This window comes from Panicum virgatum, chromosome 3N (assembly GCF_016808335.1).
Source record: "Panicum virgatum strain AP13 chromosome 3N, P.virgatum_v5, whole genome shotgun sequence".
Lineage (NCBI taxonomy): Eukaryota > Viridiplantae > Streptophyta > Magnoliopsida > Poales > Poaceae > Panicum > Panicum virgatum.
In genome coordinates this window covers 18,902,766-18,923,805 of record NC_053147.1, presented here as the reverse complement: position 1 = coordinate 18,923,805, position 21,040 = coordinate 18,902,766, and the positions used below count along the sequence as shown (strand labels likewise).

The window sequence follows — 21,040 nt, the reverse complement described above, 5'->3', positions numbered from 1 at the left end:
ACTACAGGGCTCCAAGGCCGAACCTTGTCCCTAGAAGTCGTAGTGTTGCGCAACATATAATAAAACCTATCCCTACTGAGAGAGTGGGAGGTATATCCACTCCCCGGTCCAATCGGCTACTAGGCTTGCCGCGTACCATATTTACGGCATATGACTAGTACTTTCAAAAACTTAACCAGCACTACCACACACCGCGACCTTAGCAAGTTCATCAACACAGACGGGGTCTCACATAGGACATGATATCGAACACAACCCCGTCCGTCGTCCTTATATTGATAACAGAAAGTAAACAAGCAATTCCTATAAAGCTCGCGAGTGACAGGCAATCACCCGACTTTTACCGTTCCTATAAGCTTAGCAATTACTCGAACTCAAGTCTAGTGTTCAGTACATAGGTTCCTAGGATCATGCATCTAGGGTTTCAATCCAAATCCTAAGAACTGTAAATGCACAAGTAAGTAATACAGTAAAAGATATTAATTTGAAGTATAGGTTATGTCCGGGGCTTGCCTTCTCGGTAGTTGCTAACTATTTCAGCGCTAGGCTCTTCCGAACTTTGGTTCGGGGCTTCAGTTAGTTCCGCAGTGTTTACTTGAGCGTCGAGATCACCTCCGTCAGACTCCGGAATCAACTCGTACGTCCCGTCCGACAAAGTAGTCGTATCTATATGTAATGCAAGGACAATATTAAAAACACACATGGGCAATCGTTTATAGAGTAGTTAAATAACACACTTAACTACACAAGGCATCATGATCAACAGCACAAAAGAAGTTAACTAACTTCATAAAATGAGTGGTGGTGATTTACTATACCACTAAGTCATGGTTTGTAAATAAATCAACAAATCAGAGTACAAATAGTAATAAATTCTACCAAAATTACCCTAAACAGAACATTAACATACTAAGCTACTCTGCAAAAATCATGCCAAGACATGTAACCATTTAATCACAACAAATCATTTATGCAGGCAACACCTAGCACAAGCTTGAATTATACAGATCAAACTAGAGCAAAACAGAAGCTCAAAATTTAACAGGAGTCCTACACAGGGATTATTTATCTACTGTGAATTTTTCATGATTTTATCTACACAGAATTAATTCGGAGAAAATAAACAAAACAGACATCAGTTTAGCAAGATTCAATTTTAGCTCCCGTTCTAGTCATGAACTAAAGCTCAAACTTCCTGATCAAACTAATATACTCCATATGAACACTCAGGAATATTTTCAGGATTTAACAAGAACAGAAACTATTTATCATAAATAAAGTATACTAAACAAGGATTAAATCAAATAAATAGCTACAACAAGGAACTGATCATGAAATTTTTATAGAAAAGCTAGTGTAACAAGAGTAAACTACCATCAAAATTTCAGCGCAATACCAGCTTTCAAGCATCAGATAAGAAAAAGATTAAATAACTAGTATTTATAAACCTAGTAACACAAATCAAAATCTACAGCAAAAACTTGCAACTAAAGCCTAACATATTATGGTTCTACTGCACAGAGCTCTTCAAGAGGATTCCAAAACATCAAGATTTGCTATTTTACGAATTTTCTATGAATTGATATTGAATTTCAAAGATCACAGCAAACTATTACAAACAAGTCCTTAGTGCACTATTCACATGAGTCTAGGTCTATTCAAATAACACCCTGAAGTTTTGTTTCTTCCACCCCGAGGTCCCTGGGCCGGGTCAGAGAGAGGGGGCGGCGGTTGACCGGCGATTTCCCGGCGAGGGGCTCACCGGCGGCGAGGGTAGAGAGGTGTGTGAGCTGCACAGGTCCACGGCGCACCTCTAGGTGATCTAGGGTTGCAGGGAGGGGCTCGGAGGCGGCGGCTCGACGGAGCAGGGTGGCTTGGCTGCGGAGGCAAGCGACGGCGAGGTAGTTCCGGCGAGGTTCGGGCGATGGGAAGCGGCCTGGGAGCTGCGCGAGGTCGAGGCGCGACTAAAGGTGGGGGCTATTGGGGTGGAGCGGGCTTGTGGTGGCGGCTCCGCGGCGGGGTGAGCTCGCCGGCGTTCCAGCGGGGCGGCGGCGGTGTTCTGCGGTGTGGGAGCGAGGAGAGCGAAAAAGGGCGGTAGGAATTGGTTTCTGGGGTATTTGTAGGGCCCGGGCGCTCGCTAGAAGGGGACGGCGGCCACTGCAGCGGGCTCTCCACCGCGACGGCGAGGTGGCGGCGGCGCGGGCGCTTCTGGACTCGGCGGCGCGCGTGGCACGGCCAGGGAGCTCCAGCGCGAGGCAACAGGAGGGGGAGGAGGTCGTCCGCGACGCGTGGGTGCCAGCGCACGGCGAAGTAATGGCCGGGAAAGCCGGGAAGGCGTCGGCGGCGACGCTGTCGGTGGCGTCGGCGGCGAGAAGCAGAGCAGGGAGGGGAAGAAGGGGATAAGGGCGATTTTGAAATTTCCAAAAGTTCCAGGGACCTCACTGTAAAATAGCGATAACTTTTAAACCAAAGCTCAAATGGAAAAGTGCCCAACATGAAAGTTGTTCAATTTTTCAAGAGCTACAACTTTGATGTTGTGCAAAAATTTATTTGACCAAAGGATAGAGAGCTAAATTTGAAAACACAAGAGGGATTTTAAATTCTAGGAAATTTGTCTTTTTCAATGTAAATTCACTTCAAAATTAGACTTAAAAACAAAATTGGATGCCATGCAATAAATGCACTGAAATTTTGCACAAACACCCTCCATAAAAGCTATAAACACAAATAACTTTATAAAGGACCTCGCATAAAATCATAATTACACATATAACCTTTCATAATTACAAAAAGATCCTTTTTAAGCATTTCAAGCACAAGATGCATAGCAACAAACACAATTACTGTGCAGACACCTATTTAATTACTGTGCAAACACCCGGGGTGTTACAGCCTTCCCCCCTAAAAGGAAATCTCGTCCCGAGATTACAGGAAGAAAAGGGTACAAAAACTTGGTACCTGGATTGGTTCTAAGGAAGTCGGGAAAGTTTCTTTGGAGAAAATTTTCAGTTTCCCAAGTATCTTCTTCTACAGTATGCTGATTCCACTGGATTTTGTACATTTTAACTTTCTCCCTTCTAGTACTTCTTTCTTTGGTGTCAAGAATCTTGATCGGATACTCCTTATAAGATAGATCGGATTCAATCTCAATATCCTGTGGTTCAAGGATCTCAGTAGGTACCCTGGTGCACTTCCGAAGTTGTGAGACATGGAAGACATCATGAACGGCGGCCAACTGAGATGGAAGACGGAGTCGGTAGGCAACGGGTCCACAAGTTTCGATAATTTCAAATGGTCCGATGTATCGGGGTGCTAATTTCCCTTTTAAGCCAAAGCGTTGAACACCTTTAGTAGGAGATACTCGCAAATATACAAAGTCTCCTACCTCGAATTGTAAAGGATCTCTTCTTTTGTCTGCATAACTTTTCTGTCTTGATTGGGCTGCTTTAAGATTAACCTGGATAACTCTGACTTGCTCCTCTGCCTCAGAGACTAAATCTGGCCCAAAAATTTTGCGTTCCCCAGCTTGTGACCAATTCAAAGGAGTTCGACACCTTCGACCGTATAATGCTTCAAATGGTGCCATTTGCAAGCTGGATTGATAACTGTTATTGTATGAAAACTCTGCCAATGCTAGGCACTTAACCCAGTTCTTGCCATATTGAATAGTACATGCCCTCAACATGTCTTCAAGGATTTGATTGATTCGTTCAGTTTGCCCATCTGTTTGTGGATGATAAGCTGAACTACGAATCAATTTTGTTCCAAGGGATTCCTGCATTTGCTCCCAGAAACGTGCTATAAACTGAGGCCCACGATCAGAAATAATCATCTTTGGAATGCCATGTAAACGAACAATCTGATCGAGATAAATCTCTGCGTACTTCTTGGCAGAATAAGTGGTGTGTACTGGAATAAAATGAGCGGTCTTGGTGAGTCTATCAACGATTACCCAAACAGAATCATGCTTATGAGGAGTAGTGGGTAAACCAACGATAAAATCCATACTGATGTCCTCCCATTTCCAGGATGGAATGGGTAAAGGTTGGAGAGTACCAGCTACTTTCAAGTGACTAGCTTTAACTCTTTGACAAACATCACATTCAGAAACATATCTGGCGATCTCTCTTTTCATTCTAGTCCACCAGAAATTTTGTTTGAGATCATGGTACATCTTGGTACCACCGGGATGAATCGAAAACTTCGATAGATGTGCTTCATCAAGGATTTGTTTTCTAAGCTCATGATTCTTGGGTACAACTAGTCGAGATTCAAACCATAAAACTCCTCTATGATCCACTCGGAAACATTTATACTTTGCTTCACCTTGTGATAACTTTTCCTTGATGACCTTGATACCCTCATCATGTAATTGCCCCATGATGATGCTATCATGAAGTGTAGGCTCAAGGGATATATGGTTCAAACTTCCTTGAGGTACCATTTCTAGGTTTAACTTCATCATTTCCTGGCATAGAGTTTCATTGAATGGTTCTACAGATAGACAATGGCATTGTGACTTGCGGCTGAGTGCATCCGCAACCACATTAGCCTTTCCTGGATGATAGTGCACTTCTAGATCATAATCCTTTATCAACTCTAGCCAGCGTCTCTGCCTCATGTTGAGATCAGCTTGAGTGAAGATATATTTAAGGCCCTTATGGTCAGTGTAAATATTACAGTGAGTTCCCATATGATGATGTCTCCAAATCTTAAGAGCGTGAATGACAGCTGCAAATTCCAGATCATGGGTTGGATAATTCTTCTCATGATCCCGGAGAGCTCTTGATGCATAAGAGATAACCCGGTTGTCCTGCATAAGCACACAACCAAGTCCCGTACCCGAAGCATCACAATAGACATCAAAATGTTTAGTACTGTCCAGTGTAGACAATACTGGAGCGGTAGTTAATCTTGCTTTGAGAGTTTGGAAAGCTTCCTCACACTTATCATTCCAAACAAACTTCACTCCTTTCTTCAATAACTCCGTCATAGGCTTGGCTATTCTGGAGAAATCAGTAATAAACCGACGATAATATCCAGCTAAACCAAGAAAACTGCGAATTTGATGAACTGAAATAGGAGATTCTCAATCCATCACTTCTTGTACTTTAGTTGGATCAATAGATATACCATCACTGGAGATAGTGTGACCTAAGAATTTCACACTGTCCAACCAAAATTCACACTTGGAGAATTTGGCATAAAGATGATGATCTCGTAATCGTTGAAGAACGATACGCAAATGTTCAGCATGATCTTCTTCATTCTTGGAGTAGATCAAGATATCGTCAATGAAAACCACGACGAATTTATCCAGCTCCGGCATGAAGACTGAATTCATCAAGTACATAAAATATGCTGGGGCGTTGGTAAGACCAAAAGACATAACCAAATATTCATATAGTCCATATCTGGTAGAGAAAGCAGTCTTTGGAATATCACAAGGCTTGATCTTTATTTGATGGTAGCCAGAACGAAGATCAATCTTAGAGAAAACCTTAGCTCCAGCTAACTGATCAAACAGAATATCAATGCGGGGAAGAGGATACTTGTTTTTAATAGTGACCGCATTGAGTGGTCGATAATCAACACATAGCCTCAAACTATTGTCTTTCTTCTTCACAAACAGTGCTGGACATCCCCAGGGTGAAGAACTTGGACGTATAAAACCTTTGTCAAGAAGGTCTTGGAGTTGGACTTTCAATTCTACTAATTCATTTGGAGGCATTCGGTACGACCTCTTAGAAATAGGGGCGGTACCGGGTTGAAGTTCGATAACAAACTCGATGTCTCTATCAGGAGGCATTCCAGGTAAATCATCTGGAAATACATCAGCATACTCCCACACAATAGGGATATCTTCAAGTTTAATTTCTTTTGCGGCATAAGCACAAGAATTAATGTACTCTCGTTGTGGTAGATAGAGTATGGTGGCTCCTTGATGTGGTGAATCTATCTCGATAGCTCGGGAAGAGATATCTAATAGTACTTTATGTGTAGTCATCCAATTCACGCCTAGAATAACATCAATGCCTTCTAAATTCAGCAAGATCAAGTCTGTCTTTATTAATTTGCTACCCAGCTTAATTGGCACACATCTAGTGATTTGATTGGAAGCTATCTTCCCACCAGGGGTTGTTATCATAAAAGATCCCTTAGTATGACAAAAATCCAATCCTAATCTTTCTCCAAATTTGGCACTTATAAAACTATGCGTTGCACCAGAATCAAATAATATGACTGCGGGTTCATTGTGGATAGAGAAAGTACCCGTCATTACTGGTGCTCCTGCTGGAAGGTCTGCAAGAGTAGTGAAATTAACTCGCCCTTGCCGGACTTGCACCATTTGCCTCTTGCCCTTGTTGTTGTTGTTGTTGTTGTTGTTGTTGTTGTTCTGATTAGAGTTTTGCCCTAGATTATTCCTTCTGGGTTGTGGACAATTCTTGGCAAAATGAGAAGCACTGCCGCAGTTGAAACATCGATTATTACTATTCCCACTATTGAATTGTGGGGCATTCGGCCTTGGGCTAAATTGCTGCTGTTGCTGTTGCTGAGGCACTGGAGGTCTGAATCCTCCTTGTTGCTGAGGCGGCCTAAAGACAAATCTACCCACTGGGGCATTTCTTTGTGGAGGTCTGGGTGGAGTATTTTGCACCAGGCGATACCTCGGTGGCTGGGCACTCGAGGGTCCCGTTGGTGCCTTCCGCTTTTTCTCAGCACGATGTGCAGCAATACAATCTTCCTGGGTAATGGCCATATTAACCAGCTCACTATAGGTATTGGGCTGAACCAAGTTTAAACGTTCCTTGAGCTTAGTATTGAGGCCACGACGGAAACGATCACGTTTCTTGGCATCAGTATCAGCATGATGGCCCGCATATTGGCACAGATGATTGAAGGTCTGTGCATATTGAAGAACAGTGCGGGTTCCCTGATCTAGAGCCAAGAATTCATTCAACTTTCTTTCAATTAGTCCATCCGGAATATGATGTGATCTGAATGCAGTTCTGAATTCCTCCCAAGATATGATATGTTCAGCAGGCTGCATTTCACAATAATTATCCCACCATATACGTGCAGGACCACGGAGCTGTTGGGCGGCAAAGGGGGCCTTGTTCGCATCAATACATGGTACCGCTAACAAAGCAAACTTGGAATTGATTGTACGAAGCCAAGCATCGGCATCCAATGGGTCATCAGCTTTGCTGAAAAGTGGAGGTTGGGTACCAAAGAATTCCTGGTAACCCGCTGGTTGTGCCTCCCTTCCTCCATACTGTTGGCGTGGCTAATTTTGTTGCCCTTGGACTAGCTGGCGAAGCAACTCTGTTTGCATGGCCATTAACTCGGCCAGATTCGACGGGGGTGGCGGTGGTTGCTGAGATCCACTGCCAGTTTCACAACCAAAGCCATCAGGCATTCCGCGTGTATGACCAACCATCTGAAATTATGGAAGACATCCATTAGATATATATTTCTTGCTTCCAAAATCAATGGTACGTGCAATGATCATACATAGGATAAAACAAAATCAGCAAAATTTAACTAGATGCGGCGTAGCACAATATGCACAGCACATAACTGTGCAACCCACAAAAATCAAAACTGGTTAGCTGTTAGATAGCTTCATGCTCCATTGTATAGAGACTCAATGCTGAGAGCAAAGGATAAAGAAAATAATCTATCAATTCGCTCTTCATCGCTATGTGCTATGTTGCTAAACAACAAAGATCATAGAAGGGGTTGGACTAAAATTTAGTCTCATAGATTCAACATGCTAACATTTGATGAGCACATATGCCACAAAATTTGCAACATCTTTAGTATTCATCAAACGGCGTGAAAATACGCAAATGAAGAGATTTGCTAAATAAGAAGATTATGATTTCCAAACTGGTAGACGCTACTTATATTACATCCAAAGCAGCATTTTTCTTACAACCTAACATCACTCACCCTTACCACATATAATACAACAAGTGGTACTCCTTCCTAGGGCTATCTTACAACATTTCTTTCCTACGTGCAAGCTACAACAAGATAAAACACGAACTTTCTAGGACTAGTCTAAGGCGCCTAGAAGTCGTCGAGGTTGCCCACAGAAGAGGCACTGCCGGAAGAAGAGTCATCCGGCTGAGGGTTAGGCTCAGCAAGTGCGTTCTCAGAATCTATATCAGAAACTCCCTCTATCTCCTCGGGGTCCTCATCTGCTGCTGCAGGCTCAGCTGGGGCATCCAGTTGCTCCTGGAGCATACCAACATGTGCTAAAGCATCAGCCCAATCTGCTTGCAGCTCATTCACCTGCGCCTGAAGAAAACCGATAACTGTGTTGCGCTGCTCTATCTCAGCACCATGCTCCATAGCCTGATGCTCAAACTGGGCAATAGCAGTATCACCCCCAGCAACGGCATCCTGAAGTCCCTCAATCTGAATATCCTTCAAACGAAGGCCTCGCTGAAAACTCTGGGCCAAGTCTATCACCTGGTCCATGTGTCGCTGCTGAAGTATCTGGTAGTGAGACTGTGCATTCATATATCTGACTACTGCCTCGATAGTCTCATCCGCTACATCACCAATCAAGTGCCCAAAGTGTGTGACCCTGAACAGCCACTCTGCATTGCCAGCACTGACTGCTGGAAACAAACCAATAGGATATGCTGCTACCTCCTCGGGATGGTGCTCACAAAAAGTGGTGATAGCGTTGAGAGCTGCTTTCTCAAAAGCATCCACAAGACGGTACCCAATCACCTCAATCTCAATCGGTGGCCACTCTAAGGTGGGGTGCTGAGGAATGGTCATTTTAACTCTGTTCTTCTTAATTCCATCCTCCGAAAACTGACGTCCCGTGTACTGTGGTGGATCTGGGTAGTGGAAGATACGAAGTGAATCCCAAAGAATCCTCGGAAAACCCTCCCAGTACAGACAGTCGGTATGAGCATTTCCCTCCTCATCCCAAAAGACCTGGGAACAAGTCGCCATCTGAATCAAAAAGGATTCAAATGTGAGTAACGTGATTATCTCAAGACTTCTCAAATAAAGCTTTAAGAAGACTGCGGAAAAACAAATACGATTCTAAGTCAAAAGATGATATGGTTCCAAACTCAAAGAATAATAAACCACAATCGGTACTGGTTCATCATTTGAGATTCTAAGGAATGAAAAGATCCTTACAACAACAAGATGGGGCTTAGGAGGAAAGCATGACTCAAAACCATATTTTTCATCCAAGGAAACCTAAGCATTTTACAAGTATGCTCCTAAAATCAGAGTTTCACTCACTCAGGTTTTAAGCACACTAACACTTATCTTATAAGGATTCATACTAGAAATTTCTTAACAAGCTCATGTAGCAACTGCAAATATTATGAACCAATCAACCATCAACCAAATATGTATGCACGTTCTGACCGTCCTCACAAAATAAACAATTGCCAACTAAAGTTGGGCTTACGTGGTTAGCACGGTGGTATACATAAATACGGCTCTCCCTGTATAGCTAGTCGATACATTCTAACCGTTCTTATCTTATCGAATCGTGGTTAGTGTACCTGCAGAAGATTGACAGAACATATATATATATATATCCAATGAACCTTTCATGCCAGCACCCATGAAAGCATTCCCAAACATTACCGCTCATTATAGAAGCGGCAGCCATACAATTTCCGCCGTATGGCCAACATTAACATACGCTACCCAGAGGCGTATTCACAAGTTCCTTTACTCCCAATATAGTCGACCGAGATCGATATATTGGCAGCAGCTCAAGTAGGCCACTGCTTGAGCACAGCGTTCAGTTCGCATCGCCGACGGGAAGGTCAGACTCTCTCAGCTGACTGAGTACACTTTACTTCCAATATAGTCAACTAACAGTCAGTATATTGGAAGCACCTCAAGTAAGCCACTGCTTGAGGGCAGCGTTCGGCTCGCATCACCGACGGGAAGGTCAGACTCTCTCAGCTGACTGAGGATCCTTACCATCTTACCTCACGTAGGTGCGTCGTTACAAGAATTAAGAGTTGCTTGTGAGTATGGTTTGACAAAATATAAAGTGCTAGAAGTCAGATAAATAAACCATACATAAATAACCACCTAGTAATTCCCATAAATTTCTTAGGACTTTACGTTCTAAGCACAACTCTTAACGAATCCAATGTAGTTTTTCGAAATTCTTGTTCTTTCAATTTTATAAGAAAATCAGTTTTTAAGGTTCCAACATCTCTGGTGTATGCTTGCAGCTCTGATACCAGCTGTGGCAAAACCGCCTAAATTATCCCGGCTCAAGTGCGTAAACCATCACCATAAAGGCAACATTAGCTTAAACGCACTTCAAACGGAATAATTTTTGGTCTGTCGGGTAACGTCCCGATACAACCACCGATTCTCGGATCGAACAAGCATACCCCGCACGAAGGCGAGTTCAGAGATATTACAACCACAATTTTACAACTCAGGCATAATAACGATTACAAACCAGTTAAAAACATTATTACAAAGCCAACTTAAATAAAACAGTTATACAAGTTATGATTATAAGTTCAGAGTCTAAACAGCGGAAAAAGAAACACGATGACTACAACACGTCGCAAAAGTATACCAAGCTAGCCCAAGCATGGTATCACTCGTCATAGTCATTGCCGGCCGAAGACGTATCCCATTCTACGGACCAGCCAGGAGGCAATGAGCAAGGATATGTTAAGCTAGCGATCTGATCCTCAAAACTCATACATGAAAAAGAGTTTCAATAGCAAGGCTGAGTATTCTAATACTCAGCAAGACTTAACCGACAACGGGTATAAGTAGCCCACTTTAACTAGACTATGCAAGGCTTTGTGAGGCTCTGGTTTTCCTTTTTGCTGAAAAGCAATAAAGAGTATGTCCTTACTTTCAAGTTTTAGCCTCAAGATTCTAGTTGATTAACCATTCTATGTAAGCATCTACTATCCAATCATGGTGGAACTTATAAGCAATCATCGAGATTAATAAGATTATTGTTGCTCTTATTACTCTGTGTGGCAAAGAGATCAAGCAGTCTCATTTCATCGTGAGAGGCGGACGATTCTGAATCGAAATTCAACCTTGCAAGGGTAACCTAGCACACACGTCTGGAATACCGTCGGGTCATTCCCAAACAACCATTAACCTTTCTTTCCGGCTTGTGGATAGTGCCACTCTCCCCGACTACAGGGCTCCAAGGCCGAACCTTGTCCCTAGAAGTCGTAGTGTTGCGCAACATATAATAAAACCTATCCCTACTGAGAGAGTGGGAGGTATATCCACTCCCCGGTCCAATCGGCTACTAGGCTTGCCGCGTACCATATTTACGGCATATGACTAGTACTTTCAAAAACTTAACCAGCACTACCACACACCGCGACCTTAGCAAGTTCATCAACACAGACGGGGTCTCACATAGGACATGATATCGAACACAACCCCGTCCGTCGTCCTTATATTGATAACAGAAAGTAAACAAGCAATTCCTATAAAGCTCGCGAGTGACAGGCAATCACCCGACTTTTACCGTTCCTATAAGCTTAGCAATTACTCGAACTCAAGTCTAGTGTTCAGTACATAGGTTCCTAGGATCATGCATCTAGGGTTTCAATCCAAATCCTAAGAACTGTAAATGCACAAGTAAGTAATACAGTAAAAGATATTAATTTGAAGTATAGGTTATGTCCGGGGCTTGCCTTCTCGGTAGTTGCTAACTATTTCAGCGCTAGGCTCTTCCGAACTTTGGTTCGGGGCTTCAGTTAGTTCCGCAGTGTTTACTTGAGCGTCGAGATCACCTCCGTCAGACTCCGGAATCAACTCGTACGTCCCGTCCGACAAAGTAGTCGTATCTATATGTAATGCAAGGACAATATTAAAAACACACATGGGCAATCGTTTATAGAGTAGTTAAATAACACACTTAACTACACAAGGCATCATGATCAACAGCACAAAAGAAGTTAACTAACTTCATAAAATGAGTGGTGGTGATTTACTATACCACTAAGTCATGGTTTGTAAATAAATCAACAAATCAGAGTACAAATAGTAATAAATTCTACCAAAATTACCCTAAACAGAACATTAACATACTAAGCTACTCTGCAAAAATCATGCCAAGACATGTAACCATTTAATCACAACAAATCATTTATGCAGGCAACACCTAGCACAAGCTTGAATTATACAGATCAAACTAGAGCAAAACAGAAGCTCAAAATTTAACAGGAGTCCTACACAGGGATTATTTATCTACTGTGAATTTTTCATGATTTTATCTACACAGAATTAATTCGGAGAAAATAAACAAAACAGACATCAGTTTAGCAAGATTCAATTTTAGCTCCCGTTCTAGTCATGAACTAAAGCTCAAACTTCCTGATCAAACTAATATACTCCATATGAACACTCAGGAATATTTTCAGGATTTAACAAGAACAGAAACTATTTATCATAAATAAAGTATACTAAACAAGGATTAAATCAAATAAATAGCTACAACAAGGAACTGATCATGAAATTTTTATAGAAAAGCTAGTGTAACAAGAGTAAACTACCATCAAAATTTCAGCGCAATACCAGCTTTCAAGCATCAGATAAGAAAAAGATTAAATAACTAGTATTTATAAACCTAGTAACACAAATCAAAATCTACAGCAAAAACTTGCAACTAAAGCCTAACATATTATGGTTCTACTGCACAGAGCTCTTCAAGAGGATTCCAAAACATCAAGATTTGCTATTTTACGAATTTTCTATGAATTGATATTGAATTTCAAAGATCACAGCAAACTATTACAAACAAGTCCTTAGTGCACTATTCACATGAGTCTAGGTCTATTCAAATAACACCCTGAAGTTTTGTTTCTTCCACCCCGAGGTCCCTGGGCCAGGTCAGAGAGAGGGGGCGGCGGTTGACCGGCGATTTCCCGGCGAGGGGCTCACCGGCGGCGAGGGTAGAGAGGTGTGTGAGCGGCACAGGTCCACGGCGCACCTCTAGGTGATCTAGGGTTGCGGGGAGGGGCTCGGAGGCGGCGGCTCGACGGAGCAGGGCGGCTTGGCGGCGGAGGCAAGCGACGGCGAGGTAGTTCCGGCGAGGTTCGGGCGATGGGAAGCGGCCTGGGAGCTGCGCGAGGTCGAGGCGCGACTAAAGGTGGGGGCTATTGGGGTGGAGCGGGCTTGTGGTGGCGGCTCCGCGGCGGGGTGAGCTCGCCGGCGTTCCAGCGGGGCGGCGGCGGTGTTCTGCGGTGTGGGAGCGAGGAGAGCGAAAAAGGGCGGTAGGAATTGGTTTCTGGGGTATTTGTAGGGCCCGGGCGCTCGCTAGAAGGGGACGGCGGCCACTGCAGCGGGCTCTCCACCGCGACGGCGAGGTGGCGGCGGCGCGGGCGCTTCTGGACTCGGCGGCGCGCGTGGCACGGCCAGGGAGCTCCAGCGCGAGGCAACAGGAGGGGGAGGAGGTCGTCCGCGACGCGTGGGTGCCAGCGCACGGCGAAGTAATGGCCGGGAAAGCCGGGAAGGCGTCGGCGGCGACGCTGTCGGTGGCATCGGCGGCGAGAAGCAGAGCAGGGAGGGGAAGAAGGGGATAAGGGCGATTTTGAAATTTCCAAAAGTTCCAGGGACCCCACTGTAAAACAGCGATAACTTTTAAACCAAAGCTCAAATGGAAAAGTGCCCAACATGAAAGTTGTTCAATTTTTCAAGAGCTACAACTTTGATGTTGTGCAAAAATTTATTTGACCAAAGGATAGAGAGCTAAATTTGAAAACACAAGAGGGATTTTAAATTCTAGGAAATTTGTCTTTTTCAATGTAAATTCACTTCAAAATTAGACTTAAAAACAAAATTGGATGCCATGCAATAAATGCACTGAAATTTTGCACAAACACCCTCCATAAAAGCTATAAACACAAATAACTTTATAAAGGACCTCGCATAAAATCATAATTACACATATAACCTTTCATAATTACAAAAAGATCCTTTTTAAGCATTTCAAGCACAAGATGCATAGCAACAAACACAATTACTGTGCAGACACCTATTTAATTACTGTGCAAACACCCGGGGTGTTACAAGGGTGAGTTAGAAGCTTGTGGAGAGTCAAAGGAACACATTGAGAGAAGCTCTGGCGACTGCGGTGGCTTTCGGTAAGGAAATCGCTTTCTCCTTCTTTCTTTTCTTCCTATCTCTCTAGATCTAGATTTGGATCTGGATCTAAGATATTAGGGAAGAGGGGGTAGAAACAGAGATAGCTGGAGAGGGGTCGAAGAGTCAAGAGGAGTAGAAAAGAGCAAATTAGGGAAACAATGACCACAACTACATGTAAGGACAACACCTCTTCCTTCATTTTCTTTTTTTTTTTGCCCTTTTCATTGTCCTCAAGAAACATACGATCAATTTCTAGTGCACTTCCATGTTAGTTTTGGAGAAAATATATTTTAGAATTTTGCAAAACAATAGTTATATAAAAGTAAATTGGTGGGAATGATGGGATTGGGATGCAAAGGTATATACCATCTACAGAGGAAAAAAGAAAGGAAGGAGTGCACATATATAAAAAGAGCAATTTCTCTCCATCCAAAAAAGACGTGTCCGAAGCCGTTCATTGTTTTAGCTCCTGTTAGCTTTGTTCTTCTTTTTAGGCTCTGTTTGGATCACTCTGGATTTTAGAATTCGGCTTTCAAAATCCAGCTATTGGATCCAAATATTCCAGAGATTTATCACAACTACGATCTAAGTGCTATGTATCATATAATTCAAAAATCTAAGCAAATCTAAGCTTCTTGTTGATTCTAATATTAGGAGGGATTCAAACATGACTTTTTACAGTTCGGCACTTCAACCCCTCTGTAGATGCCATGTGTCTCCTATCTCAAGTTAGGGTGTGTTTAGTTGGTGAAAATTTTTGGGTTTGGCTACTGTAGCACTTTTGTTTTTATTTGATAATTAGTGTCCAATCTTGGACTAATTAGGCTCAAAAGATTCATCTCATCATTTACAGCTAAACTGTACAATTAGTTATTTTTTAAACTATATTTAATGCTCCATGTATATGTCTAAAAATTCGATATAACGGGGAATTTTGAAAATTTTTGGAAACTAAACAGGGCCTTACAACGACCAAAGTCGTGGTTGCTGTCTTCCTATCGTGCCCGGCTCTTCAGCTCTGCCTGTACAAACACGAAAAAGTCAACACTGCCGCAGCACGGCAGCAGCCAGCAGCCCCCTACGGCCTTCTTCCACGAATTTCAAACAAGAACACGCCCGTTTCCACACTGCCGCCGCTCGGTTGCAGCCCACCACCATCCGCAGCAGCCCGTGCACCGGCTACGAGCAGGTATTATGGAAGGCGAGAGGCCGGCGGAGAGCAAACGTGGCATAGGAGAGAGAATCAAGCGGGCGGGGAGCGGAACGCCGGCTGACACAGGCGAAAACGCGCTGCGCGCTCTGCCATTGGCTGAGCAGCGAGCAGCAGCGGAGCCCACCACCACCCCACGCCCGTTCCCAGTCCGCAGCCGCCGAAATCCATAAAACTTGCTCTACTGCAGTCGTGCCGTTGTCAGCGCGGCCCAACGCGCACGCTTGGTCCGCGTGGCGGTAGCAGAGGCAGAGGCAGGGCAGGGCAGAGCAGAGCAGAGAGAAAACTCACGCGTTCCCCGCCATCTCCCACTCGGCCACCCTCCAGTCTCCACCCCCAGCCAAGCCGCGGCGGAAAACCAGAGTCCAGAGCAGAGAGCGCTGCACCCGCCCAGCCCCTCCGCCATTACTCCGATTCCCCATCCCAGCTTCTCCTCCTTCCCCGGCAATTAATGCCGGCAACAACCAGATCCAGCCCCCGGAAACCTAAGCCCCGCAAACAAATACCCTCTTCCCATTCTGCCCCTCCCCCGCGCATCATGCCATTCCGCCCCACGATCGCGCCCACGCCGCCGCCGCCGCCGCCGCTGACGACGACGACGAGGGGGAGCAGAGAGCGATGTCGTTCCTCGACCCGCTCGCGTCGCTCGGGCTTGGGTACGCCATCGCCATCGCGCTCGGCTTCCTCGTGCTCCTCGCCTCGGTGCTGCTCGCCTCCTACTTCTGCCTCCGCCGCGGGGCCGGCGCGGGGTTCGGCGCCGGCGGCCTCGGCGTGGGGGGCTCCGCGCGGCACGCCGCGTCCTCCGCCTCCAGCTCCGGCCACATCTCCATCACCGTGCCCCGCGTCGTCTTCGTGGCCGAGGACTACGACTCCCCGGGGTCCTCCTCCCGCGGCGCCGCCGCCGCGGCCTCGCCCGTCGGCCTCGACCCGGCCGTCATAGCGACGTACCCGAGGGTGCCCTTCTCCAGGGCCGCGCTGGGGGCGGACGCCGAGGCCGCCTGCTCCATCTGCCTCTGCGAGTACCGCGAGGGCGAGATGCTGCGGGTCATGCCCGAGTGCAAGCACAGGTTCCACCTCACGTGCCTCGACGCGTGGCTGCGCCGGAGCGCGTCGTGCCCCGTCTGCCGCTCCTCGCCTATCCCCACCCCCGTCTCCACACCGCTCTCAACCCCGCTGTCGGAGCTCGTCCCGCTATCGCAGTACGCTGCTGACCGTCGCCGGAGCAGGTGATGGAGGTTGTCACTTCGCATTCTTCGTCCATTTCGTACTAATCCCGCTATTGCTGCCTGTCAACGCTGAGAAGCTTGTTGCCTTCCTCTAATGAAAAAACAACAACAACAACGCCGAGACGCCGATCTGGTTGTTCGTTTGTCTGGACAGGTTTGGGTGATTCACTGGTGATGCTTAGCATATTTGAACTGTTGGATTAGAGAGCTTCCATAACTTATAGAAATGTTTGCTTGGTAGCAGTGAATTGTTGGACCAAGGAAGACAAGCAGTGTACATACATTGTTCCCGCGTTCTAAATTTTAATATAGCTTCTATCTAGTGAGGTTACCTGTGGTCCTATAAAGTTGTATGTGCAATATCAGTCTCTGAATTATCTTTATTCCATTTATATGAATTATATTGCAGTGTACATTCTTGTATGTTGGCTGTATTGTTTTGGTAGCAAGAATTTGAAAGAACCTTGCTGTATAGTTCTCACAAAATGTGTGAGTGCAGCTGTGCAAGCAAGCTTCTAGCATCTAAATGGAAATTCTATATTGTAAGGGAAGGAGAGCATTCTTCAATATAAAATTCTAGTCATTGAGATATTTCTGGGTCTTGAGATACTTCTGACACCTGCCTGTCTGATAATTTGGAGCACTGGATTTTGCAGTCACAACTGATTAATGTTCAATAAGATCATTAACTTTTGAGGAAGGTAATTGCATTTGAGATGATCATTTTGTGCAGATTCCTCCTAAAAGTTCCATCTGTATGTCCCTGACCCCTTTCTATTTGAATCATGCCATTATACCTATTACGGAAAATTTCAATTTGTCCATCCTATTGACTAGCCTGAATTTTCAAATGCTATCCTTGGTAGGTTGAGTTACTCATGTTTTCTCTCTGGTTTTTAAATCTCTGGCTGAACAATCTCATTTTTGTATATGAATGTTGCTCCTTTCTCTTGTATTTTGGTTTCTGGGATATTAGTAAACCAACTGCAACTAGCTGATATTTATGACACGTTATGCATACCTTATACCAAATTTGGGGTTCTTTTAAGGGTAGTTGCATATAAAAGGCAAGATGTTGTCATGTTAGTGACCTAAGATTCTTACCTCCCACGCTGTGGTTGCTAACTGCCAAATTAATAATGAACCTAGTATTGTACTGTAGTACAATGATCCATTGGTGTTCTTCATTCACCATCTGTCACCATTCAACAATGTAGAGTCATGGTGACGCTCCCATTCCTTTTGTTTCTTTCTTTACTTTTTCAGGGATGGCGGGCCCGTATATACCAAGTTGCTTCTCTATATGTGTGGGGTTAATTACTACGTTAAGGTAGCACATTTCCATGTCATTTCAAGTTAATTCCGTGTGATGTGATCATGTGGGATTGAGCACCAATGAATCATACCAAATAAATTGCTGACGCCATACCCCTGTATCTACTATTCTACTGTGTACATTGTGGTCTGTTTGAACAAGCAACTTTCTGCAGGGAAAAGGCTGTCTTTGAAGTAACAAGTATGTTTTGTCAGAACTTGTTAGCCTTGTATTGTGTTCCCGTGTTTTGTGTGGTCTGCGGAACCCATGCCAGAGGGTATGTATGATACTGTGAAACTATGTTTGTTTTGGCCCTAGTGCAATGCAAATAGATTAGTTTCTATGGTCTATTGTGCTTCTTTGCACTTTTCTGCTGGTGACAGTTACATGGTAAAAGGAATGCTGTTCTAATTTCTAAAGTTTGGTAATTATTGTTGTTTGACATCTGTGCTTATGTGCTGAATTGTTGTACCGATGTACTATTTCTATCCCAGAATAAGTGCAATTTTGGCCATGCCCCGGATAAAGTAGATTGATGTTTCGTAATTATGAATTCAACTTCTATGTCACATTAGCTTTAGTTGATACCCTCCTGTGTCACTTATGTAATTGTGCAAATCTTTTGTGAAATATCCCCATTAATCAACCTTTGTTTGAGTATTTAACCTTATCATTTTTGTGATCAGTTTGTTTATGCAAGTCTCTACATCTATTCTGTGTTTTTAACACTTTACAAATCTACAGGTTTAAGAATGCATTATTCTTTTTACTTTGTGTCATTTCTACAGTAGATTAAACCACTTTGTATAGTTGGCAGTTGCTATGAGGGAGTTCATGTGCTACTATCAATTGCTGTCTTTTAATTTCTTCCTCTGCATATGTTCTTATTATATTTTGGTCTACCTGAAACTGGCACTGGCATTGGCAGTGCAATTGTTAGGTTTTTCAGCTTTCAGCTTGACTGCTTGAGGATGCCTCTTCTGTGCCACTATTGCTGTGAAACCAGCAATTTAAATTGACATGGGGGCGCGGGGCACAAGCTACAGATAATAGGTTTACATGAGCAGAATGTTTCTGAAATGATACAGTGTCCATGTATCATGGAGTCCTTTGCCCCTTCTCTGACAAATGCATGTCAGTAACAGCTCATGTGCATCCCCATCAAAATTTATAGGGTTCATGTAAAAAAAAGGATTCAGAAAGAACTACGAGGGACTGATCAAAATTTATAGTCAAATATGCAGCAATCATAACTTAAGCATGAAAACGGAACATACATGGTATTTGTACAACCTAAATAACAGTATAGAACTGATCTATAAAATGAAAAGGAGTAAGACCAGTGTAAGGAAGAAAAATAGAAAATGGACACCAAAAGCATCTTGTAAACGACGCGCAGTTCCCTAATCGACTCACATGGACACATCTGCAACACAATCCACGCTCTTGCTCTGCACGGTGGAGGGGGTCCCTGTCTGGATCGCGGCGGCCGCGCCCCCGACCTCGATGACGATGGTGCAGTTGAGCTTGATCCCGATGTGCTTCTTGATGATCCCCAGTATTTTGACCCTCCCCGTCATCTCCGTGTGGGTGTCGATGTCGTACTGCTGGCCGAAGATGAGGCCCGTGGTGTTCATCGCGCTCATGAGGCGGTCGGCGAGGAGGTCGACGGTGACGTTCATCCTCATCGTCCGGTCGGCGCCGACGCTGCCGGCGGGCACGTACGCCACGCTGATCGTCTGCCCCTTGTAGTAGACGTCCGTCTCGGACCGCGAGAACCGGAACGCCACGGCGTTGGGGTTCTTGATGGAGACGTCGGCGGTGATGGTGGCGTTGGTGGCGACGGTGCTCGCGATCCCCGTCCCGGGCCCCGTGCTGATGGCCGTGAGCCAGACGTTGTTCATGGTCATGCGCGGGTCCTTGACCTTGAACACGGTGAGCGCGAGCACCAGGATGACGATGCCGACGACCACCGCGGTGGTGACGCAGCAGCCGCCGCAGCACAGCAGGCACCGGCGCCGCTTCCGGAGGTACCGCATGGAGCGCCACCCGGTCGCCGTCTGCGCCTCCTCCTCCTCCGCGTCCAGGGACGCCGGGTACACCGTCGGGGAGGCGAGCGCGAGGGGCCTCGCCGGGTCGCTCTTGTCCTCCTCCCCCGCCGCGCTCCTCGACGCCCCGGCGGTCGCCATGGCGGACCGGAGAGAGGGCCACGCGCTGTCTGGTTCGGCGCGGCGAGCACGCGGCTCTGCTCTGTTTGGTGCAGGGTCAATGAAGAGTTGGTTCACGCCACCGCCGGCCTTGGTCTTATACTTGGTGTTCCACCCTCCAGGCCTCCAGGGACGCCACTGTCGATACCGCGGGGTAGTCTTCTGTGCCGGGGTTGACCCGCTTGACTTAGCCCAAGTGGAGCTGCCGGTAGAAAAAAAAACAAGTTCTGTTCATGCATCTGATCATTTCTGCTCGGCAAGCTTGGTGTCGGTATCACGTTTGTCGCCACACGATAGTCGTTACATGTGCCGGTATCAAATCCTGTTCGGTCCGCGTGTAACGAAATTTCCGATCTAGAAGCTTGAAATTTTCGTCTCCGTGACTTCATCTGGTGCCAATCGAGAAGTTGGGTCTACGCCCACATGCCACCACTATTTTGAAGTTCCCCGGCGGCTCGGTTGCCCAGCTTTCTTCTAGATTCTGACGGTTTCTGAGGTCGCGTCTTGCGTGAAAACGGTCGGGAAAACCCCTAAATCATTTCTGCAACTATATTTTTTGACCGGAAACGGGATCGGGAACGGTAATGTCGGACGAGAAAACTAAATCAGTATTACGGGATATCGGGAACGGAAGAATTCGATCGGGAACATGACAATTACGATCGGGAATCGGGAACTCAAGACGGGAATATATATGTAAGCACTTGAAATATTAAGCTTGAGAAGATAGTTTCAACTATGCATAAGTTACACACAAATAAGAGACATAACCAAGCATTCAAGCAAGTGATGTGAAGCAACGCACAGGCACACGGCAACAAAATTCAAATATCCATGATCCAACGCTCGAACGGAAAGCAGACAGACTAATACCCAACGCCCAACACTCCCAAGTCCATACAGATAAGATCACGATTCACAAGCATAGTAATTGCCA

At 45.1% G+C, this 21,040-nt stretch overlaps 2 protein-coding genes across 3 annotated transcripts; one reads left to right on the top strand and one right to left on the bottom strand.

The window, feature by feature from the left end:
- The first annotated feature begins 15,634 nt into the window (after nucleotides 1-15,634).
- On the top strand, nucleotides 15,635-18,244 carry LOC120664858 (RING-H2 finger protein ATL67-like). 2 transcript variants are annotated; one of them, XM_039944209.1, is made up of 2 exons: nucleotides 15,635-16,581; nucleotides 16,736-18,244. In XM_039944209.1, exons 1-2 carry the CDS (start codon nucleotides 15,974-15,976, stop codon nucleotides 16,743-16,745), a joined length of 618 nt encoding a protein of 205 aa, XP_039800143.1. In that variant the 5' UTR covers nucleotides 15,635-15,973; the 3' UTR covers nucleotides 16,746-18,244. The 2 variants fall into 2 exon arrangements, with proteins under 2 accessions (XP_039800143.1, XP_039800144.1); XM_039944210.1 differs by having other exon boundaries at nucleotides 15,637-16,590.
- Nucleotides 18,245-19,102: 858 nt separating this feature from the next.
- Nucleotides 19,103-20,182, bottom strand: LOC120664856. Its single transcript, XM_039944208.1, has one exon. It carries the CDS (start codon nucleotides 20,083-20,085, stop codon nucleotides 19,309-19,311), a length of 777 nt encoding a protein of 258 aa, XP_039800142.1. The 5' UTR covers nucleotides 20,086-20,182; the 3' UTR covers nucleotides 19,103-19,308.
- Between the last annotated feature and the right edge of the window lie 858 nt (nucleotides 20,183-21,040).